Source organism: Mirounga leonina, unplaced genomic scaffold (assembly GCF_011800145.1).
Source record: "Mirounga leonina isolate KUSES-001 unplaced genomic scaffold, KU_Mleo_1.0 Mir_200, whole genome shotgun sequence".
Lineage (NCBI taxonomy): Eukaryota > Metazoa > Chordata > Mammalia > Carnivora > Phocidae > Mirounga > Mirounga leonina.
Window position 1 is genome coordinate 25749816 of NW_023270503.1, and position 24701 is coordinate 25774516.

The 24701-nt window shown below is 43.4% G+C and overlaps 1 protein-coding gene across 2 annotated transcripts in view; it reads left to right on the forward strand.

Moving 5' to 3' along the window:
• Window positions 1-24701, forward strand: part of WIPF2 (WAS/WASL interacting protein family member 2) — a 47930-nt gene that overhangs the window by 17544 nt on the left and 5685 nt on the right. Inside the window, exons 2-6 of one of the 2 annotated variants that reach the window (XM_035027058.1) lie at window positions 5470-5700; window positions 9333-9464; window positions 16409-16541; window positions 17259-17375; window positions 17733-18389. In XM_035027058.1, the coding sequence (XP_034882949.1) occupies window positions 9402-9464; window positions 16409-16541; window positions 17259-17375; window positions 17733-18389 (970 nt within the window). In that variant the 5' untranslated portion in view covers window positions 5470-5700; window positions 9333-9401. The remainder of the gene's footprint in view (window positions 1-5469; window positions 5701-9332; window positions 9465-16408; window positions 16542-17258; window positions 17376-17732; window positions 18390-24701) is intronic. The other variant, XM_035027057.1, reaches the window with a different exon arrangement.

Genomic DNA, 24701 nt, shown 5'->3' on the forward strand with positions numbered 1-24701 from the left:
GGAGAAGGGGGCAGAGGGAGAGGGAGAAGCAGACTCCCCACTGAGCGAGGAGCCCAATGTGGGCCTCCATCCCAGGACCTTGGAATCGCAATCTGAGCCGAAGGCAGACATTTAACCGACTGAGCCAGCCAGGTGTCCCTTCTCTGTTTCTTTATATTGGGGAGAGGTTTAATAGGATATTAAAGACTTTAACATGGGGGCACCTGGCTGGCTTAGCTGGTGGAGCCCTCAACTCTTGATCTCGGGGTTGTGAGTTCGAGCCCCACGTTGGGTGTAGAGATTACTTAAAAATAAAATCTTAAAAAATAAAAAATTGGACATGTATTTAAGAAAGGAGAGGGGGGTGCCTGGGTGGCTCAGTCAGTTAAGCATCTGCTTTCTGCTCAGATCATGATCTCAGCGTCTTTTGATCAAGCCCCACATTGGGCTCTCTGCTCAGCAGGGAGTCTGCTTCTCCCTTTCCCCCTCCCCCGACTCATGCTTGCGCTCTCTCCTTTTCTGAAATAAATAAATAAAATCTTTAAGAAAGAAAGAGAGGGGGGTGCCTGGCTGGCTCAGTCGGTAGAGCATGTGACTCTTGATCTCTGGGTCCTGAGTTTGAGCCCCATGTTGGGCATAGAGAGTACTTAAAAAAAAAGGGGGGGAGGAAAGAATTTTCTTATTGACATCCCAAATTCATATTCATATAACTGATTCCTGTAAGGTAAAACTAAGGCCTTTGAGACTTTGCTGAGGGAGGGAGCCTACTTTTTAAGGTCAGTTTTTTTTTCTCCCCTATGGGATTTTGTTGGGTACTTCAATACAAAAACTGTAATTTACTTGGTAATCAAAGCTGAGATGAAAGGAAAGTGCTGTTACCTAAGGTCTCTTAGCATGTAAGTAGATAGCATTTAGATTTAGAATTAAATTTTTTTTTTTCTTTTAAAAATAATTTGCAATTGAAACTTGAGTTTTATAGTAGCAGAATGCCATTTGAATAAAGGCCCCAAATGGTAGTGGTAACTAGAATACTTTTGAGATAATTTTAAATATATGAAAAAAGCAACAACTAAATTGGATTCTTCGTTTATCAAATGTGAAAGGTCAGTGTCTTTGTACTTGGGAAGTCTCCTACTCTTAAAATGTAGGAATACATATTTGGAATGAAATGTTAGGAAATTGAATAGAAAAATAGGTTTTGTTTTGAGGAATAGAAGAGAGTGCTTTTTAAAAGTGCATTGCTTGAGTTTTATGAAGACTTATCTCTGAATTCTGTGATAAATTTGACATCAGGAAGATTTGAAATAATGCTCTCTGAACTTGATTTCAAAGAAACTGACTCCTGAGGATGTGAATAGCTTATTCTATCACGGTTTCTAAGATAGAAGGGCTTAAAAAGGTAATGAGAATTGGTGTGTTGCTGAGCTGGAGGCAGCCTCACAATATTTCTGAAAATCAAGGACTCTGAAGAACACAGATGGTGAGGTTTGTAGTTCTAATTTAAAAGATCAGAAAGGAAATACTTAAAATTCTGGAAAGAACCCTTTTTTTTCTTCTTAGGTTTAATCTCAGGAATGTTTTTTTTTTTTTAAGAGATTTTATTTATTTGACAGAGAGGGAACACAAGCAGGGGGGGTGGGAGAGGGAGAAGCAGGCTTCCTGCTGATGTGGGGTTCGACCCCAGGACCCCGGGATCACGACCTGAGCTGAAGGTAGACTAACGACTGAGCCACCCAGGCGCCCCAGGAATGTTACTTTTTAAAAAATTGCAGTACACAGTGCTTCCAGAAGGACTGAATTTGTCCTTTGATTAAAAGTAGTTGGTCGGGGTGCCTGGGTGGCTCAGTCAGTGGGCCGTCTGCCTTTGGCTCAGGTCATGATCTCCAGGTCCTGGGATCAAGTCCCACATCAGGCTCTCTGCTCAGTGGGGAGTCTGCTTGTCCCTTTCCCTCTGCCTCTCCCCTCCACTTGTGCTCTCTCTCTCAAATGAATAATAAATAAATGAAATCTTTTTTTTTTTTTTTAAGATTTTATTTATTTATTTGACAGAGACACAGCGAGAGAGGGAACACAAGCAGGGGGAGTGGAGGAGGGAGAAGCAGGCTTCCCTCCGAGCAGGGAGCCCAATGCGGGGCTCAATCCCAGGACCCTGGGACCATGACCTGAGCCGAAGGCAGATGCTTATGACTGAGCCACCCAGGCGCCCCTAAATAAAATCTTTTTATAAAAATAAATAAAAGTAGTTGGTCACTAAAATTTGTCATTCTGTGGGGCACCTGGGTGACTCAGTTGGTTATGTGTCTGCCTCTTGATATCAGCTCAGGTCTTGATCTCAGGGTTGTGAGTTCAAGCCCTGCATTGGGCTCCATGCAGGGCATGGAGCCTACTTAAAAAAAATTGTCATTCTGTTATAAAACTTTATGAAGGGTTTTTGGTTTACTTGTTTTTAACTAAAGGTAGTTCTCAAAGCAGACCCTCTGCTTTGGTTTAGTGATTGTATCAATATTAAATTAGTTTGAATAAAGCTTTTGGGGATTTTCAGGGGAAGGAATGTTGTATTAACGTAAATTTACTTAAGTTGGGCTGCTCTTGGGAAACATAGAAAGAGCTGTTTGTATTCTATTAATAAAATAGAAATTTAGGGTGGGTTGAATTTTCATTTGGGGAAAATAGTAGGAAATTGCTACACCAAACCAGTTTCCATTGCAAATGTTTTTTGGGGTGATTAGTGAAATAGCAGGGGATCAGAAGATCTAGATTTGAGTCCTAAATCTGCAGTTTGCTACAGAATGATCTTGGGTAGGTGCCCTTAGATCAGTCTTTCTCTCTAGTGTGCATGCATGCGATTGCTCCCACTTCTGGAGCTTTAGTGTCCTCACCTGTAAAATGGGAAGCAGTGATACTCAGCCATAGTGTATCATTGCATACTCAGTGTCAATAATAGCATGTCACTCATGCAGTCTTTGTGGAGGCAGAAGAAAGGTTGAGAAGCACTGCTGGTTGTCAGCACAAAAGCCTGTCTCTTGATGAAGGTGATTTTTTTTCTTTTAAGTGGGTCTATTTTGAAATTGGAGTTTGAATTGGGCCTATTTTAAGAAGGCATCTGTAACTGTGCATTATATTAGTGGTCTTTTCCAGTGGATTGCTTTAAAAATTTTTTTTTTTTTAAGATTTTATTTATTTGCGAGAGAGAGAATGAGAGACAGCATGAGAGGGAGGAGGGTCAGAGGGAGAAGCAGACTCCCCGCCGAGCAGGGAGCCCGACGCGGGACTCGATCCCGGGACTCCAAGATCATGACCTGAGCCGAAGGCAGTTGCTTACCAGCTGAGCCACCCAGGCGCCCCTCCAGTGGATTGCTTTAAAAAAAAAGATGTGCCTTGCTAGAGAATTACTGTTTTGCCTTATAAACGGTGCTCACTGTTAGGCATAAGGTTGTTCCTCTAAGTGATTTCTTACTTTGTAGCATGTAGGTTGGATTACCTGTGGATATGAAAAGAATTAGGGACTTGTCTGAGTCTCTTTTCCCGATCATTCTAGGAGACCATTTCAGTCCTGGCAATGGCAAAGGTAGGTAGAACTGGAAACTCAGAAAAGGCAGGAACTGAGGTGACTGGAATTAGTTGAAAATGTTTGTTTCTGAATAGATTATTATTATTTCCTATTGTTTTCTGCTAGCTTTTTATTTTTTATTTTTAAAGATTTTATTTGAGGGGCGCCTGAGTGGCTCAGTCATTAAGCATCTGCCTTCGGCTCGGGTCACGATCCCAGGGTCCTGGGATCGAGCCCCACGTCGGGCTCCCTGCTCCACAGGAAGCCTGCTTCTCCCTCTCCCGCTCCCTCTGCTTGTGTTCCCTCTTTCGGTGTGTCTCTCTCTGTCAAATAAATAAATAAAATAAAGTAAAAATAAAGATTTTATTTGGGAGAGAGAGAGGGGAGCGCATGAGTAGTGGAGAAGGGAGAGAGGGAGAGGGACAAGCAGACTCCCTACCGAGTGCAGAACCCGACACAGGTCTCGATCCCAGGACCCTGAGATCATGACCTGAGCCGAAGTCAGATGCTTGACCAACTGAGCTACCCAGATGCCCCTCTGCTAGCTTTTTTAAAAAATGCTTTGGGGGAACTGTCAGAGTGAACCCAGAGAATTCAGACAGAAGAAAGTGTTTTTCTCTATATCTTCCTTTTATTTTATTTTATTATTTATTTATTATTTTTTTAAGATTTTATTTATTTATTTGAGAGAGAGAATGAGAGAGAGAGAGCATGAGAGGGAGGAGGGTCAGAGGGAGAAGCAGACTCCCCACCGAGCAGGGAGCCCGATGCGGGACTCGATCCCGGGACTCCAGGATCATGACCTGAGCCGAAGGCAGTCGCTTAACCAACTGAGCCACCCAGGCGCCCCTCTTCCTTTTATTTTAAATTTGCATGCCCCCCCATTATAGATGGATCATGAGGATTTACTGTTTTGATCAATTTTTATTTATTTTTTAAGATTTTATTTATTTGAGGGGCACCTGGGTGGCTTAGTCGTTAAGCATCTGCGTTCAGCTCAGGTCATGATCCCAGAGTCCTGGGATCCATCCCGCATCAGGTTTCCTGCTCGGCAGGAGGCCTGCTTCTCTCTCTCCCACTCCCCCTGCTTGTGTTCCCTCTCTCGCTGTGTCTCTCTCTGTCAAATAAATAAAATCTTAAAAAAAAAAAAAAAAGATTTTATTAGAAAGACCATGGGGGGGGGGGGGGGGGGGCGTGCAACAGGAGAGGGAGAAGCAGGGCTCAGTCCCAGGACCCTGAGATATGACCTGAGTCGAAGGCAGACACTTAACCAACTGAGCCACCCACGTGCCCCGGTTTTGATCAGTTTTTATTTTTATTTTTTTTAAATATTTATTTATTTATTTGACACAGAGAGAGAGAGCACAAGCAGGGGAGTGGCAGGAAGAGGCAGAGGGAGAAGCAGGCTCCCCGCAGAGCAGGGCGAGCCCGATGTGGGACTCGATCCCAGGACCCCGGGATCATGACCTGAGCCGAAGGCAGTCACTTAACCAACTGAGCCACTCAGGCGCCCTTGATCAGTTTTTAAAGTCTAGTATGATCCCTGGCAAAGAAAAACTAGACTTAGCTTTGAAACCAGACATCAGAAGGTGTTTTCCCTTGAAGGATGGTCAGCTGCTCAATTCTTGAAGTGAGTTCAGACACCATTCCCCATGGGAACCATTTAGCCAAAGTCTAGTTGTCCAAAGTGTACTGTCCAGTTCTTTGTGATTGGAGCAAAAAGCTCTTTTGGGCATCCAGTCTGTAGTGGCATTATTGGAAGGGTTAAGATTGTGAAGACCTTCACAGTCATGTTTCTGATAAATTCTACCTGCCTCTAAAGGTTCTTGGTTTTTAGAACCTTTGGAATATTTGCCCTTTACTTTCATCATTGAGAAAGTGTTTAAATGGTTTTGAGAGCATTGAGGGAAATGTTTAAGTGGTTATTCCTTTATTCACAGGGAAATTGTGATCACCTGTGTCAAGAGTTCAGAACCAAACTTCCTCAGTGGATTGCCATGCTGGTTTGATCTTTTAGGCTTGGCTTGGTGCACGTGGCCTCTCATCTGTGCTAGGGGCCACCTGTGAGATTTCCTGTGTCCTAATCTCATTAATCACCGTGCTTGGAAGCAGTTCTTCCCTGGATTAATTCGTGAAGTTGATTACCGTGTCTTGAACCTTTCTTGTCATCTGTAAGTTGTATTCCCAGTGATAATGTTATTTTGGCTCTGATTTGGAGGGGGGAGCAAGAAGTGGAATTTCCTTGGAACAGCTTTTTGGGTGAATTATTGTTCTTGAGTTTTAGTTTTATTTTTGCCCCCCACTTTAATGTCTTAGGGCAAGACAGTTCCCTGGTTTGTCTCATTTGTAAAGTGCGGATCACTAGCAGACTGTAACAGGAGGACAGCTGTATAGTTTTTTTTGTGACCTGATAAGTAGCTAAATCCTCACATGGTATTTATGCTCTGATCAGATTCCAAGGATGTGACTATACTGGGAGTCAGTAAACTGTGGCCCACGAATCAGATCTGGTCCATAGTCTGTTTTAATAATGCCCATGAACCATGAATGGTTTTTACATTTTTAAAACGTAAAAATGTAGGTTTTTTTTTTTTTTTTTTAATTTTTATGTATCTGACAGAGAGAGACACAGTGAGACAGGGAACACAAGCAGGGGGAGTGGGAGAGGGAGAAGCAGGCTTCCCGCCGAGCAGGGAGCCCGATGCGGGGCTCGATCCCAGGACCCTGGGATCATGACCTGAGCCGAAGGCAGACACTTAACGACTGAGCCACCCAGGCACCCCTAAAAATGTAGTTTTAAAATGTAAAAATCAAGAGGATGAGAAGACAGGCCACACACTGGGAGAAAATATTTGCAAAAGACACATCTGATAAAGGACTGTTATCCAAAACAGACAAAGAATTCTTAAAACTCAACAATTAGAAAACAACCATATTGAAAACTGTGCAAAAGACCTAAACAGACACCTTACTGAAGAAAATACACAGATGGGAAGTAAGCGTATGAAAAGAAGTTCAACTTCATATGTCATCAGAGAATTGAAAAATTACAACAGTGAAATTGCACTACTACAGACCTATTAGAATGGCCAAAATCTAAAACACTGAGAGCACCAAATGCTGGCAAGGATGTGCAGCAGCAGGAACTCTCCTTCATTGCTGGTGGGAATGCAAAGCGGTACAACCACTTGGAAGACAATTTGGCAGTTTATTATACAGTGTAACTCTTTACCATAGGATCTGGCAATCACAGTCAGTGGTATTTACTCAGATGAGCCAAAATTTATGTCCCCACAAAAACCTGCACAAGAATATTTATAACAGCTTTATTTATAATTAGTTAAAACTTGGAAGCAACGAAGATGTCTTTCAGTAGGTGAATGGATAAACAAACTGTTGTACATCCAAACAATGGAATATTATTCAGCACTAAAAAGAAAAGAGCTATCAAGTCATGAAAAGACATGGAGGAAACTTAATGCGTATTACTAATTGAAAGAAGCCAATCTGAAAAAGGCTACATATTATATGATTCCAGCTGTATGACATTCTGGAAAAGACAAAACTATGGAAACAGGAAAAAGGACCAGTGGTTGGGGGAAAGGAGGGATAAATAGGCAGACACAGATTTTTAGGGCAGTGAAACTATTCTGTATGATGCTACAATGTGTGTAGTTGTCATTATACATTTGTCCAAATATATAAAATACAGGTTGCCAATATCTAATCAACGATTTTATTTTAAAGGAGATATTTCAAAATATAAAGGTTATCAAAAAGTTGAATATTTATAGTTACATCATGGGCTACTATTAACAGTGTAGAGCATAGAATATGTAAGACTTTGAATAGGAACTCTATGAAGTATAATAAACAGCAAGGCTATATGTCACTGTTTTGCCACTCTACAATGGCAACTGTACAGTGTCTATGACCTGAGAGTCTTTCTTTTTTCTGTATCCAGAAACCACCAGGGGTAGAAACTTGGCCTCCTGCACAGGCCACTCACTGCTCCACCTCTGTTCGCAGGTACTGGGTACAGTCTGAGATTTTTTTAGTTGAGCGAAGTTTAATCTTTCTGAACACATAGGACATGTGCTTTCAGTGTTTAACATGATCTTAAATTCTGAGTATAGAGCAGGGAAGTCGCAATGTGGACACAGTCCAGTCATCCTTCAACATGTGTTGACCTGTTGCAATGCAATATGGGATGTTATTTTACATCCAGGACAGAGGAGTTCACACTCTGGGAGAAAAAATTCACAGAATGGACACAGGGTTGTGGCCTCTTCTGTCTCGGATGTATCAGGTCTCCTGACCATGGCCTCGATCTTCTTTTTGTATTTGGCATCTATTTTGTTGTGGTACTCAGGCCTCATCAACATGGCTGCAAAGCTGAAAGCAGAGTTCTTGAGGCCTTCTCGGTGACACTCGATCACCATGGACGTCAGGATTGGCACAATGTGTGACGGAAACTTGCTGATGTTGGCCACCCGAATAAGCGTACGTGCCCCTTTCATATGATCTCTGTTTTTAACATGAATCTTCACTAGTACAGAAGATGCTGAATCATATGTGCAGAACCATGAGGTTGGTGGCCATCTCAGAGGGAATTTTGATCTGGGATTTAAGTCCTGCATACATGCTAAAGAGAAGGTCGTGAGCATTCTGATAGTTTCCGGCAGACTGCTGTTCTCTGGCAATGATGATGGTGGTCCAGGCGGTCTCTCGGTATTGCTTCAGGGCCATGTACAAGCGGAACAGGTACTTGGCATCCTTAGGCATGCCATCACTCTCTCCCATCAGATGGTCTGTTGGCAGACTGGTCAGCAGTTCATCTTTGGCCTGACCAACAGTTTCAATTGCCATTTCTGTTGCCGTATTATCTTCTGAGCTTGGACATTTGAGGAAATGTTTAAGTGCTCGTGAATATTGGCCACACAGCAAGAAGAATTTTCCAGCCTGAAAATGTCTTTTTTCTCCTTTAAAATATAAGGCGATGCTTTCATAGTCTTCATTAGTGGTTATCTTCAGAACCAATAATGTCTGCATAGGTTTCCATTTTGTTGTGCTGCTGAGCCAGTGTGAAAGCTTCATTATTACATATGGGCATAACAAGAAACTAGATGGCAGACCCATGGTCACCCAACTGTAGAAAAAACCTGGCTACCATTTTGTCGCCATCCAGAGACTGGATCTCTCTGACTTTGGGTGGTAATGAGGTATCGATTGTATCAAATGTCCAACTGCAGGATGTAGATAGTGGGGGAGGCCGTGTGTGTGTGTGTGTGTGTAGGGGAAACAGGAGTATATGGGTACTCTCTGTACTTCTCTGCTCAATTTTGCTGTGAACCTGAAACTGCTCTAAAAAATAAAGCCTTATTATTAAAAAAAATGTCAAAATAAAGAATAAAATGTGACAGAGACCATATGTGGCCTGTAAAGCCTAAAATATTAATTTTTTTTTTTTTTTTAGGGAGAGGGAGAGGGGCAGAGGGAGGGAACCTTAAGCAGGCTCCACACCCAGCACAGAGCCTAATGCGGGGCTTGATCTCACGACCCTGAGATCATGACCTGAGCCAAAATCCAGAGTCAGACTGAGCCCCCCAGGTGCCCCACTATTAGTATTTATTATCTGGCCTTTTACAAAAAAAGTTTACCAAGCCCTGGACTCTATCACAGAGGAACTAGGAGATGAGGTGCTTAGTTTCTCTCTCATGTCATGCCCTGTCCCCTAATTCTCCTGGGTACTCAGTGTTTCTGATGGCAGAGTTGTTCTCATTGAATTTACATTTCATTGCAGGTATATGAGTGACCTAAAGCTGCAAATTAAAACGGAGAGAAAGCAGTGCCAACTGCGAGCAGGGCAAGGATGCCAATTCCTCCACCCCCTCCACCGCCCCCTGGTCCTCCTCCACCGCCCACTTCTAATCAGGTAGGTAATCTTTCCACCTGGGTCTCTCAGAACCTTCATGGATACTTAGGGCTTCCTGGTGTAAGGCATACTCTACTCAAAGATATGTGGTGTAGAAAGATAGAGAATAGCTAAGTGAAGTCTGCCTTCATTAACTAGTTCTGATTTCTGAGAGATCCTCTTAGTACTGTAATGGCTTATCTTGTTTTCTTTTCCTGGTTCAGTCTAAATGGAGATTTGGACAGGTCACATCACAGTAGGAACTTGTCTTTTGCCCCTAAAACTATTTGTTCTATAAAGGTCAGTACAGCATTTCTCTGGCATCATTGAGGAAAGGGATGGCAACTCCTAGTGGTTGTTTCTTGCTACTATTCATCTCCTCCTCTTCTACTCCAAACAGTTCATCCTAAAGCCAAGTCCATCAAGTCTATCAGCCCATCAAAAAAGAAAGGAATTTCTGGAAAATACTATTAAGAAGACTTAAAGGTTTGATAATGGGAGGACAAAAAAGCAGTGTGGTTTCTGAACCAAGTAGGCAACCGCTTTTACTATATGTGGATTGTGATATCTGGTGTCACATGAGAAAGAAGCAACCTGGGTGCTGTGTCTCATTTTTTTTTAATTTTTATTTTTTTTTATTTTATTTTTTAATTTTTAAAAAGGTATTATTATTATTATTTTTTTTAAAGATTTTATTTATTTATTAGAGAGAGAATGAGAGAGAGCACATGAGAGGGGGGAGGGTCAGAGGGAGAAGCAGACTCCCTGCTGAGCAGGGAGCCCGATGCGGGACTCGATCCAGGGACTCCAGGATCATGACCTGAGCCGAAGGCAGTCGCTTAACCAACTGAGCCACCCAGGCACCCTAAAAAGGTATTACTATTTTGAGAGAGAGAGTAGGGAGGGGGCAGAAGGAGAGAGAGAATCTCAAGCAGACTCCAAGGTGAGCACAGAGCCCGACATGGGGCTCGATCTCACGACCCTGAAGATCATGTCCTGAGCCAAAACCAAGAGTTGGACAGTTAACTGACTGAGCCACCCAGGCACCCCTTAAGATTTTATTTTTAAGTAATCTCTACATTGAACTCACACCCCTGAGATCAAGAACTGCATGCTCTACTGACTGAAACAACCAGGTGTCCCTGCTTTATTCAATTTTGTAAAATTTAGAAGCGAAAGGAACTTAGGGAATGAATACCTTGGGGGGAGGGGGTTGTTATATAACAGATGAGAAATAGTGCCCTAAAGTGTTGGTGTATGTGTGTGTTAGGTATTTAACAGATGAGAAGTACTGCCTTAAAGAGGAAAAGTGATTTGCGTAGCTAATTTATTTTAGAACTAGGACTAGAGTTAGGTCTGCCAACTTGTTTTTTTCCATAAGTTCTTGTTTTTAGACCTTTTGTTTGAGGATATGTATGAACCCCCTTTCTGGATGAAATTTTACATGGAAATTACACTTAGATGGAAGTCTAATAAGTGAAGTAGATAAAAGCAGAGCTGCTCTGGTTATAGTGGGATGCAAGGACCCAGAATATATCCTTGGCTCTCTGTAACCTCTTGGATTACTGCCCTGCATTGTGCTGTCTTAGTCATTTACTCAATAGCCTTTTGTTGGGGGTTTACTGAGTTTCAGAGATTGGCTACGCATACGACTTAGAAAATCCAGATAATTTTACTTTATGCTTCTATATTGCTTGAGTCTTTCCCAACAAGCTTTATTTATATAATTAAAAGAAGGAGAGGGAAAACATGCAGATAAGAAAAAGAAGCAAATAAAAGTAATCTGTAATATCATCAACCAGAAAAGAGACAACTTCTGCCTTCGAAGGCTCCCAGCACAATGGGCAAGATAGACAAGTCAACAGGGAAATTCCATGCTTTGCAGAGATAAATGAAGGCCACAAAGAAGCATGCCTCACATACTGGCTGGAGGGAGTGGAGGCAGTCAGAGAAAGCTTCTAGCCAGGAGGTGATACTTGAGCAGAGTTTTAAAAGATGAGTAGTGTTTAGCCAGAAAGAGAAGAGGGAGGGCAGGCACTTGGTATTGAGGAAGTAGAATGAAAGGGTGCTGATTTGTGGGAAAGCATACCCAGGATTGGATCATGGCTTGAGGGGCTTGGTGGGAGATGAAGCCAGAGGCAAAGGCAGAGGGTTTTGGCTTTTTCTCTGGGCAGCGATGGGGAGGTAGTGTATTGTCAGCAGCAGGAATCACCTGACTGGGCCTGTGTCAGAAATGTCATCCTTCACAGTGTGGACAGTGGCTTGGGGTTGAGACTGGAGACAGGGAAGTCAAGACTTGGAGATAGAAGCCTATTACAGTTGAAAATCTGAGAGTTTGCACTAACGCCATAAGGATGGAAGATTACGAGAGACAGTAAAATCTGACGGATTTGGTGACTGATGCAAGGAAGAGGAAGGAGGTTGGAACAACTGTAGTTTGGGGGATTGAATGATGGTGCCATTTACAAAGCGAGGTTTGTGGAGGAGGATGTGAACTCAATTTTAGATATGTTGAGTAATGTTTTAATAATTTTCTCTTTACAAAAGTAATATATTCAAGAAATTTATGAACCATGGCTGGGGCGCCTGGCTGGCTCATTTGGTAGAGCGTGGAACTTTTGATCTCAGAGTTGTGAGTTTGAGTCCCACAGTGGGCGTAGAATTTACTTAAAAAAAAGATGATTTATGAACTGTGGGTAAGGATAAAAGAGCTATTACCCGTAATCCAGCCATTCATAATAGTTTTGTGTATATCCTTTCCCTCCTTCCTTCCTTTTATCTCCTACTCTTTTAAAGTAGGCTGTGCTATATGTACCTACTGATTTTTTTCCTTTTTCTCCCTCCCCCACGCTGCTATGTGTACTGAGTTCTAATCTGCTCTTACTCATTAATACATGGTGAATGGCTTTTTACATCATTAAATGGTTAGTGATATCATTAAAAATTTTTTTTTACTGTACTAACTGTGGCAAAAATTAGAGAATGCCAACAAAAATAGAAAATATTAAGCTATTAATAATTAATCTTTGTTAACATTTTATATATTTTACATATTTATTATAGCAAAACTAGAAAATTCAAATAAATATAAAGAATTATTACCCCAAATTAACTTTTGTTGATATTAGTGTATATATCCTTCTGGAAATATTCAGTATGTCTGTACCTTTTTTTCTTTCAATACAACTACTGCTTATTGAGCACCAGACACTGTGCTAAGCCCTTGAGAAGTGTTATTATCTCATTTAATTGTCAAAACTACCTGGTGAGATAGGTTTTACTATTATTCCTATTATATAGAAGAGAATATTAATCTTGTTAAATGTTTTGTAATATTCTTTACTTGATTGTGTCAAACATTTGCTGTCTAAAGATACTTCAACATCGTTAAGAGCTTAACTGGCATTTTCCCTTCTATGCTTATGCCATCAGTGTTCCTTTTGATTGAACTTGTAGATTATTTTCAGTTTTATGCTATTAATAACATCTTTGTGTACTTCTCTAGTTGTTTTCTTTCTTTTTTTTTTTTTTAAAGATTTTATTTATTTATTTGAGAGAGAGAGAATGAGAGACAGAGAGCACGAGAGGGAAGAGGGTCAGAGGGAGAAGCAGACCCCCCGCTGAGCAGGGAGCCCGATGCGGGACTCGATCCCGGGACTCCAGGATCATGACCTGAGCCGAAGGCAGTCGCTTAACCAACTGAGCCACCCAGGCGCCCCTTCTCTAGTTGTTTTCTTAAAGTTAATTCGTAGGTACAATTCTTGTGTAGACTTTTTATTTTTTTAATTTTTTAATTTTTTTTTTAAGGTTTTATTTATTTATTTGACAGAGAGAGACACAGTAAGAGAGGGAACACAAGCAGGGGGAGTGGGAGAGGGGAGAAGCAGGCTTCCCGCGGAGCAGGGAGCCAGACGCGGGGCGCAATCCCAGGACCCTGGGATCATGACCTGAGCCGAAGGAAGATGCTTAATGACTGAGCCACCCAGGCGCCCCTTGTGTAGACTTTTTAAAGGTGTTTGGTACAAGGGGTGCTTGGGTGGATCAGTCGGTTAAGTGTCTTATCTCTTGATTTCGGTTCAGGTCATGATCTCAGGGTGGTGAGATCCAGCCCTGTGTCGGGCTCTGCATTTGGTGTGGAGCCTGCTTAAGATTCTTTCTCTCCCTATCTCTTTGCCCCTCCCCACCATCTCTCAAAAAAAAAAAAAGGTGTTTGATACATAAACTGGAAAGATCATACTAATTTAGCTTCCTCCAGATAATACAAAAGAGTACCTGTTCCCCTCAATCCTTACGACCACCATACGAAGTTACGTATTCTGCGCATTTTTTTGAGCATCCTCCGTGTGCCAGGCACTGTACAACAGTGAGCCGTAGACCCTGCCTTCATGAAGCTAGCAGTCTCCTGTTATAATTTTAACTTTTACCAGTTTCATTGGTAAATAATGATACTGTGTTTTAGCCTGCATTTTAAATTTTTTTTTCCATATTTGCTGGCTCCAGGATTTCTTTTACACAGTGTTTATATCCTTTGCTTATTATCCTATTGATTTATAAGTCATCTTTATGTTAATGTTGCATAGAGTTAGGACACTACCTTTGTGTGTCACAGATGACTTTTTCCTTCCAGTCTATCATTGACTTACTATATTCCTAAGTAAATAATTTATAATAAACAAGTCTTCCAGTCTTTCCTTGTATTTTAGTTGTCATGTCCTTCCCCTTACCTATTTTTTTCATATAGTACTCTGGGTGTTTTTTACATTTATGTTTTATAACTCAACTAGAATTTGAGAGTAAGCTATAAGGTAGGGATTTAACTTGATTGTTTTTTCTCCAAACTTAGCCAGTTATTATTAGTAGCTTATATTTAATAGTCTGTGTTTTCTGCACTGCTGGAATACACTTTTATTATTTCTTTTTTTCTTTTTAAGAATTTTTATTTATTTATTTAAAAGAGAGAGGGAGAGAACTAGTGAGAGCATGGGCAGAGGGGAGGGTTGGAGGGAGAGGGAGAAGCAGACTCCCCGCTGAGCAGGGAGCCTGACATGGGGCTCTATCCCAGGACCCCGGGATCATGACCTGAGCCGAAGGCAGATACTTAACTGACTGAGCCACCCAGGCACCCCCACTTTTATTATTTCTTATGTAGACGTAGGTTTGTTTATGGACTTTTCTGTTTTCCATTTATCTGGCTGTCTGTCCCTGTGCTCCTGGTCCTAGCTTTTGGTGGTACTAGTCCCATTTTCTTAGTTTTTTTCCTATACTTAATCTTCCAGATGGATTTTAGAATCATTTTTTAATGGTTTCCAAAAAATTCCACTGTGTGGTTAATTTAAAAAGCTCTACATTTAAAAATTGTGTAAGGAACATGGTCTGATGTGTTGCATTTTAGGTATATGTGGGATATTCATTTGAAGATGTCCTGTGGACATTGGCACATATGGGTGTGAAGCTCAGGGCCAGGAGTGGCGATGAGATACAAAGATTTGAGATACTTGGGCTTTTCAGCAATATTCAAACCCTGTGACCAGGTGAGCTTGCTCGGGGGGATTTAGATGGAGGCTGAGGATAGGACTCTGAAATGGCATTTAAGAGGTAGGTGGAGGGTGAAGAACTCAAAAAGAAATAGGATGTTGGAAGAGACCATAGGGTAAATGGGAAAGGCATGGGCTTTGACATAATCAGACCAGCTCTGCATTTACTAACTATGTGACATTAACTTTTCTAAACCTTCATTTCCTCATCTTTGGAATGGGAATAATACGGCTATTTTATTTTATGTTACTTTATTTTTAAAAGATTTTATTGACTCGTTTATTTGAGAGAGAGTTTGTGCACATGAGCAGGGGGAGGAGCAGAGGGAGAGGGACAAGCAGACTCCACACTGAGTGTGGAGCATGCCACGGGGCTTGATCTCATGACCCCAAGATCATGACCTGAGCTGGAACCAAGACTCGGACATCTAAGCGACTGAGCCATCCAGGTGCCCCAGTATGGTCTATTTTATAGCATTGTTTAGAATATAAAGTAATAAGGGGGCGCCTGGGTGGCTCAGTCGTTAAGCGTCTGCCTTCGGCTCAGGTCATGATCCTGGGGTCCTGGGATCGAGCCCTGCATCAGGCTCCCTGCTCGGTGGGAAGCCTGCTTCTCCCTCTCCCACTCTCCCTGCTTGTGTTCCAGCTCTCGCTATCTCTCTCTTTTTCTGTCAAATAAATAAATAATCTTTAAAAAAAAAAAAAAGGAATATAAAGTAATAGGGAAGCAATAAGGTCTGTTAGTTGAGATACAATAGGCATTTTGGAATCAACTGGGTTGGAATCCTTGCTTTACTATTTATTGGGTGCATAGCCTCAGGAAACATTTCAACTATTTGCACTTTCCAAATGGGTTATGATAATAATACTTATTTCATAAAAATATTTCAAGATTTAAATGAGATAATGGAAGTAACATGCTTAGCCTGAGGCATAGTAGGGACTCAGTCAGTGTTTGCATTCATACATGTAAAGCTTCTAACACACAAGCCCAGCACACAGGTACTCAGTATTACTTAAGGCCTCTTTTTTTTTTTTTTTAAAGAGAGAGAGATTGCGGGGGGGAGGGTTGGGAGGAGGGAGAGAGAAAAATCCCAAGCAGGCTCTACGCCCGGGCTTGATCTCATGACCTCAAGATCATGACCTGAGCTGAAATCAAAAGTTGGACACTTAACTGACTGAGCCACCCAGGTGCCCCAGATAAGGCCTCCTTTTGGGAGCTTCTGAATAGGACCTGCACCCTTCACAGAAGGCACAACAGAAGAAGGACTAAGAAGAATGAGAGCGCACATTGGTACGGATATTTGGTGCAGGATCTGATTAGGTTAGAGAGGCATTAATGAAATCCAGCTTGCTTAAGGTATTTATCCCAAGCTCCTGATAGAGGGAACTATTTAGGATGAATAGTTATATTTTCCCCTCTTCCTCTAGGCACACACAGAGCAGCCCAAGCTGAGTAGAGATGAGCAGCGGAATCGAGGTGCCCTCTTACAGGACATCTGCAAAGGGACCAAGCTGAAGAAGGTGACCAACATTAATGATCGGAGTGCTCCCATCCTTGAGAGTGAGTCTAATAATCTTCATTTCCTAGTGAGCCACCAGGATCCCAGGATTGACTTGGAGACTTGGCTGTCATTTTTGTTGGGAACATTTTGTCCTTTAGGAGAGTTTTCTTTGAATGTTCTTTGGCTGTCTTCACATCTTTTTATTTGAATACCTTAGAAGTTTCTTTTTGACCTTTGGGAAGTATTCTCTGGGGAAAGACTCCCATCTCCTACGGTAACTAGTGCTCTCGTTAGGGCACATCCTTGGCTGTTCTCTGAGGAGACCATCGTGTCACTAAAAACCACTAAGCTGAAGCTAGTGAAGATTTTATAATTGCCACAAGTGTCCATTCTGATAGGCCTCTGGAGAGTTTGCTCACACCTGGATCCCTAAGTCCCTGGCCCCCTTACCATATGGGACTTGGAGAGGAGAGCCCAGAGAACTCTGCTGAAAGTGTCTTGATCCTGGTTTTCTCTTTGCCTTTCCTAAATGAGGGAAGTTTGGCTCCTTGTTCCTTATGTTCTTTCTCTTTCATCACAGTGAAGAGTTTCATCTCTACCTGAAGGTGTGGAGCTGAGAGGCCTAGCCTTTTTTTTTTTTTTTTTTTTTTAATGCAAAAGCAGGGTCGCTTTGTTTTCAAATTAAAGCCTAAATAGAGGAGGGGTTTCTACTCAGGATTGACTTGCTCACCAGCTCCCAGCATGTGAAGTGAAAACCCTAATGGTATGCTTTCCAGAACCAAAAGGAAGCAGTGGTGCTTATGGCTCTGGAGCAGCTGCCCTGCAGCCCAAGGGAGGTCTCTTCCAAGGGGGAGTGCCGAAGCTCCGACCTGTGGGAGCCAAGGACGTTTCAGGTATCTGATCAGTACTTTCTTAGGGTATTTCCCAAGTGCGTTAATTTCTGACTAGTCCCAAGTGGGTCATCTAGGGTTCAGGTGTGTGGTAGAGGTGGGAGGAAGGAGAAGTGGGAGCAGGGGAGGAGTTACAGAGCAGAATAAAGCCAAAGCTGAGGGGTTAAGTAAAAATGTGTTCAACTTGTATCAGCAGTATTTGTCAGTGAGCCCTGAGCCTGAAACCAGATTAAAATCCAGAACTATACAGGTATTTAACCTGCTACCGTGCAGGTTACACTAAGGAGGCTGGGTGAAGCAGAGATACTGACTAACACGTATCTAGCTCTGTTGATCGCATGCTACCTGGTGTATTTGTAGAGAACCTAGCTGGTAAGCCAGCCCTACAAGTCCCCAGTTCTCGAGCTGCTGCCCCAAGGCCACCGGTGTCTACAGCCAGTGGGCGCCCTCAAGATGATACAGACGGCAGCCGAGCCTCACTCCCAGAACTACCCCGGATGCAGAGACCCTCGTTACCGGACCTCTCTCGGCCTAATACCACCAGCAGTACAGGCATGAAGCACAGCTCCTCTGCCCCTCCTCCGCCACCCCCGGGGCGGCGTGCCAACGCACCCCCGACGCCTCTGCCCATGCACAGCAGCAAAGCCCCTGCCTACAACAGAGAGAAACCCTTGCCGCCCACACCTGGACAGAGGCTGCACCCTGGTCGGGAGGGACCTCCTGCTCCACCCCCAGTGAAACCACCCCCTTCCCCTGGGAATATCAGAACGGGACCAAGTGGCCAGTCTCTGGCTCCTCCTCCTCCGCCTTACCGCCAGCCTCCTGGGGTCCCCAATGGACCCTCCAGTCCCACTAATGAGTCAGCCCCTGAGCTGCCACAGAGACACAATTCTTTGCATAGGAAGACATCGGGGCCTGTCAGAGGCCTAGCGCCTCCTCCACCCACCTCAGCCTCCCCGTCGCTACAGAGTAATAGACCACCTCCCCCAGCCCGGGACCCTCCCAGTCGGGGAGCAGGTAAGTGCCTGGAAGCACCTTTTCTTCCTATCAGACGGAGAATTGAGTTTCTCTTCTCACCCTTTTCTCCAAAGCTCTCCTTCAGCGATTGAAGAGAAAAAAGAATTCACTTATTCATTCAACAGGTTTACTGAGTGCTTTTTTGTGTGTAAGACTGCTTTTAGCGAAACAGCAATCAATAGAAAAGACAGAAGATTCCTGTTCTCTGTGGACAGTCAAGCAAATAAACTAGTAAAAAAATAAATAAATAAAAAAATACATACATACATATATATAAAGACACAGTATGTAGATGCTTTAGAGAAATACAAAGCAGAGAAGGGGAATAAGATATACTGAGGTGGAGGGTGATGGTGATATTTTTTATTGCAGAGGTGGGTGAGAGTAGGGTTAGGGAAGGCCTTACTGATAGAGTAACGATCTGGCAAAGACCTGAAGAGAGTGATGGAGTAAGCTAAGCAGTTATCTGGGAGAACAGCTATTGAGGCATTGGGAACAGCAAATACAAAGGCCCTGAGACTGGGGACAGCGGGGAGGCCATTGTGGCAGGACTGGAATGAGTGAGGGGGGAAGAGTGGCGGGACATGGAGGTCAGGAAGCTAGATTTCCATAGGAGAATGCTGTAGGACTTTGTCAAGACTGGGATTTACTCGGTGAAATGCTGAGCCACTGGAGGCCGTTGGAACAGAGGAGAAACATTGCTTTAGCTTTTATTTTTTCTTATTTATTTTTTAAAGATTATTTTTTTGATAGACAGCAAGAAAGGGAACATAAGCAGGGGGAGTGGGAGAGGGAGAAGCAGGCCTCCCGCTGAGCAGGGAGCCAGATGCGGGGCTCGATCCCAGGACCCTGAGATCATGAGGGATAATGACCTGAGCCAAAGGCAGACGCCCAATGACTGAGCCACCCAGGCGCCCCTGCTTTAGCTTTTAAAAGGATGACAAACTCGGGGTGCCTGGGTGGCTCAGTCGGTTAAGCTTCTGCCTTCGGCTCAGGTCATGATCCCAGGGTCCTGGGATTGAGCCCCGCATCGGGCTCCTTGCTTCTCCCTCTCCTCCTGCTGCTCCCCCAGCTTGTACTCTCTCTGTCAAATAAATAAATAAAATCTTAAAATAAAATAAAAATAAAAGGATGACAAACTCCTGTGTTGAAAACGGACTGCAGGGGACAGAGGTGGCAAGGGAGACCACTTAGGAGGCTGTTGCAGTAAACCAGGCAGGTAGGTAGGACTGCAGCAGGTTTTGGGGGAAGAAGACAGGTGTTCACTTTCAAACAAGTCAAGTTTGACATGCCTGTTAGCCAAACACCAGTTCATTATTTTCTCTTGGATGTCTGTCAGACTCTGAAGTTGAGGTGAAAGATCTGGGCTAGAGAAATTTGAATGATACTGAAAACCACATGCTGGGTGAGCTCACCTAGGGAGTCAGTCTAGATAGAGAAGAGGTTGAGGCCTTTATAGTAGAGGTCAGAGATGGAGAGTAGCAAGCAGAGGAAGCTAAGAAAGAGCCCCTAGTGAGGAAGAAAACGAGGATGCTGGAAAGATGCCAAGATGGAGTGATTAGCTGTGTCCAGGACTAAAAACTGAGAATGGCATTGGTCTTAGCAACATGGAGTCCTTTGGGGGGACCCCCAAACAACATAATATCCTTTTGGTAGTTTCAGCGGAGTGGTGGAGGATGAGGGTGAAAGTCTAAGATGTGTTTGGGAACTTGGGGATAGGGAGAGAGGAATTGGAGATAGCAATGTATAAATCTCAGCTTGCTTAAAGGGGAGCAGGGGTGGGGGCGCAGATAAATGGGATGGTTGCTGGAGGAGAATGTGGGATTGAGGGTTGGGACCCCTCCTCTCCAGGATGAGAGATATTTCAGCATCTGTTTGTATACTGATGAAATGATACAGTAGAAAGGGGGGAAATTGCCTGAGTAATGTTCCCTAAAAGGCTAAAAGGAATGGAATCTGATCCATAGGTAATGGGTTGACCTTAGATAAGAACACGGTTCTTCCATGGTAACAGGGAGGGAAGGCAGAGTGCATAGTCATAGATGTAAGTGGGTAGGTAGGCATAGTGGTAGGAGCATGTGCAAAGTTTCTTCTGTTTATTTGTTTTGTTTTGTTTTTTTTTTTTAGATTTTATTTATTTATTTGACAGAGAGAGAGATAGCGAGAGCAGGAACACAAGCGGGGGAATGGGAGAGGGAGAAGCAGGCCTCCCGCCGAGCAGGGAGCCCAACGCGGGACTCTATCCCAGGACCCTGGGATCATGACCTGAGCCGAAGGCAGACGCCCAACGACTGAGCCACCCAGGCGCCCTGTTTTTTTTTTTTTAAGATTTTATTCATCTGAGAGAGAGAGAACGAACAAGTAGGGGGAAGGGCAGAGGGAGAAGCAGGCTCCCTGCTGAGCAGGGAGCCCGGACATGGGGCTCCATCCCAGGACTCTGGGATCATCACCTGAACCAAAGGCAGATGCTTAACCGACTGAGCCAACCAGGTGCCCCTTCTGGTTTGTTTCTTATTGGTGAAATAGAAAACAAGGACATCTGCTGTGAATGAGGAGAGGGAAGGAGAGAGAGGGGCATGAAGTGGTCCTCTGGGAACGTGGGAGAGTGAAGACGGGGTGGGGAAGTGTGCTGGGATAACCAGCAGCATGAAAGGCTAACTCAGGATTAGGAGCCATACCCTCAAAGTGAGGTTAGCACAGTGTGTGTTCAGCTATGTGTTTGCAGGTGCTGAGTAGTGGCAGCCTGGTGTTTAACCAAGGTTAGCTTTTTTAGGCATGTGGGGCACTAAGGGAGAGTGGGGCAGGGAAGCTAAGGGTGTAGGTCAGGGAGTGATTTTAACAGTGGACCATGAGCCTAAACTGGGTGAAGAGGGGATTAAGGAGCTCTAGAAAAAGAAGAGGTTGTGTAGTCCTTTTACAAAATAGCATGACTGAAAGTAGAGAGTTAGGGAGACCATGAAGCTCTCTGGGACCTTCTTAGACTCAGGAATTTTGGCTCTGGTGTCCTCTTTTATCATTGGACTTTGAGCCACATCCTCCACAAATGGCTTTTGAGCTTTTAAACAGTCCTTGCAGGTTTGGATCATTGATTAAGAAATTAAGTCATCAGGAAGCACGTATTGAAAGCCCTTTAACCTGTGCTGCTGCTTGGTGAGGTACGTAGAGATTTGTATTCCGGGAGCTGGCAGTCCAGCATACGGCAGTCGTACGGTAACCTGGTACATTCCTGCCCCCGTGTCTCCCTGGCTTTAGCCATAAGAATCCTAGTCCTAAGGTGGCCTTTGATTCTACAAAGTTTAGGTTAAAAATGATTTTTTAACTTAGGGATTTTATTTTTTAATATTTTATTTATTTATTTGACAGAGAGAGAGAGAGAGAACACAAGCAGGGGGAGCAGCAGGCATAGGGAGAGGGAAAAGCAGGCTCCCTGCTGAGCAGAGAGCCCGATAGGGCTTGATCCCAGGACCCCGGGATCATGACCTGAGCCGAAGGCAGACGCGCTTAACCAACTGAGCCACCCAGGCGCCCCAGGGATTTTTTTTTTAAGATTTTATTTATTCATTTGTCAGAGAGAATGAGAGCGGCAGGCAGAGGGAGAAGCAGGCTCCCTGCTGAGGAAGGAGCCCAATGCCAGACTTGATCCCAGGACCCCAGGATCATGACCTGAACTGAAGGCAGATGCTTAACCAACTGAGCCACCCAGGCGTCCCAGGGATTTTTTTTTTTTAAACTCTAAAGCGAAGCAGAGCCCATATCTTTCTAATCCTATCCAGGAATAGAAGCGGGGAAAAATATAATTTCTGTGGGTTTAACTGAGTAGTTTTATTTTTTTAATTTAATTTAATTTTTTTAAACTAAACTGTAGGCCTAATGTGGGTCTTGAACTCAAGACCCCGAGATCAAGAGTCACATGCTCTACCGACTTAAGCCAGCCATGCATCCTGAATTGAGTAGTTTTAAATGTCTGCAGACTTGCTTCCCACTTCGCTGTTCTTTCTTTGTGGTTTCTTCAGAAAAATGTGAAGTTATGAGCTTTGTTCTTTTGTCCCTTAGCCATCACCAACTTTGAGACCTGATGGAGGCCTTGGCCAGCTTTCCATCTCTGTAACCAGAGCAGCAGTTCTTAGAGTGATAACACAGAGAGAAAATTGAGATATTTTAGTCAGAGATCTTGTGAGTATTGGCTCTCTTTGTTGTGTGACATTGGGAAGATAGCTCTGATTCTGAGTTGTTGGTTTTTTTTCTAAGATTTTATTTATTTTTTGAAAAAGAGACCGCGAGAGAGGGAACACAAGCAGGGGGAGTGGGAGAGGGAGAAGCAGGCTTCCTGCGGAGCAGGGAGCCCAATGTGGGGCTTGATCCCAGGACCCTGGGATCATGACCTGAGCCGAAGGCAGACGCTTAACGACTGAGCCACCCAGGTGCCCCTGATTCTGAGTTTGTTTCCTCACGTGTTCATAGTACACCTTCAGGGGTGGTTGTAAATAAAAGTATGTATGAAAGTTCTTTGTAAACTGTAGTATGCTGATAACTGTTAATGGTTTTATGCAAGGGTTTCCAGGTAGTTCATGGATTTATCTCTGTTATTAAATCATATGACAATATTATGTGATAATATACTTTTGTTTCTATATGAATTATTTACATTTGAAAAAGTATGGAGTCTTTTGTCTTCCCAGGGTGCTCAGGGACCAATTTTATTGGTCCATAGGGTTTCTGAATTTTTTCTTTGCAGAGTAAAACACACTATTTTTTTTTTTTAAAGATTTTTTATTTATTTGAGACAGAGAGAATGAGAGAGAGAGAGCACATGAGAGGGGGGAGGGTCAGAGGGAGAAGCAGGCTCCCTGCCGAGCAGGGAGCCCGATGCGGGACTCGATCCAGGGACTCCAGGATCATGACCTGAGCCGAAGGCAGTCGCTTAACCAGCTGAGCCACCCAGGCGCCCTAAAACACACTATTTTTAAGGGAATTTTTAAATTTTGTTCATTTGTTTATTTTTTGCTTTCCTCAAAATTGGGTTTCTCTAGGTTTACAAAAGGTGATCTCCCACCCCAAAGTTTCTTCTACAAACTGCTTCTTTCTTACAGTCCTTGGGTTCCAGCTCTGTCACTTGAAAGGGTCCTAAAATTGTATGTGACAAAGAGCTCAGAAACTTACTGGAGATGGCAGAACCTGGTTGGGATGACCGTCCCTGAGGGAGGGCAGATTACTCTTAGTCCTGCTCTATTTGGCCAGTCTGGGGTGGCTCTAATCACTGCCACCTGCCCAGTGTCTAGCTGGTGTCCTTTTGAGCCTGGCTAACCCTGCCTTACACTCCCTGACCTCCCCTAGAATAGATACAGACTCAGGGTCCTGAGAAATCTGGGTTTTAGGGAAATATTTTGAAGGTGACCTGAAAGAGCTTTGGTTTGGGCAGATTTGGGATGAAATCAAGGTTCAGAGATCAGCTAGGTGGTGGTAAGGAGGCTTCTCTTTAGTTATTGCTTCTAATAGCCTCTGTCCATAATTAAACCTTGAAAAGAGTGAAGGAGACATTCAGAGTGCATCTTAGGGGAAGTGAAAACTAACATTTACTGGGCCTGCAGTGCTGGACCCCTTGTCTACATAAATTATCCCATTACTGCATCTTTCGTAACTGCGGTCACTCTACAGAAATTCCAACAGTAGTTCAGGAGGAATAAGAAGATAATACTCTTGGGCGCCTGGCTGGCTCAGTCGGTAGGAGCATGTGACTCTTGATCTCAGGGTCATGCATTCAAGCCCCACGATGGGTGTAGAGCGTACTTACAAAAAAAAAGATGATGATGATGATACACCCTTTATCACTAAACCAGTGTTGTCTGTTAAGCTGAGTAGTCTCTCCATGTATTATTTAGGAAACAACTATTTATTGGACATGGCGTTGGTACCAGAAGATAAACTTCTGTCTCAGTGGGTTATACATTTTGGGGGGAGTTAATATAGTACTTAGGGTAGTTAAGTAAAGCAGTGTGGGCATAGTGGAAAGAGCAGATGTGTGCTGAGTCTATTAAATTTGTGACCTCAGACAAACAGCCTGAGTCCCAGTTTCCTCATTGTGAAATGGGGATAATACCACATACTTTGCAGGAGTGGCGGAAGAATTTTTAAAGTGCAGTGCCTATAAAGTACCTGGGACAGTGCCTGGAATATAACAGAAACCAAATAAATGGTAGCTGCTCTTTTCGTTAGTTAATGAAAAGAATAGAACAACATAATACAAACACCTTACTTAGAGCCTATTCCAGTGATGTTGCCATGTCTTCATATGTGTTTTTGATGTTACCTTCT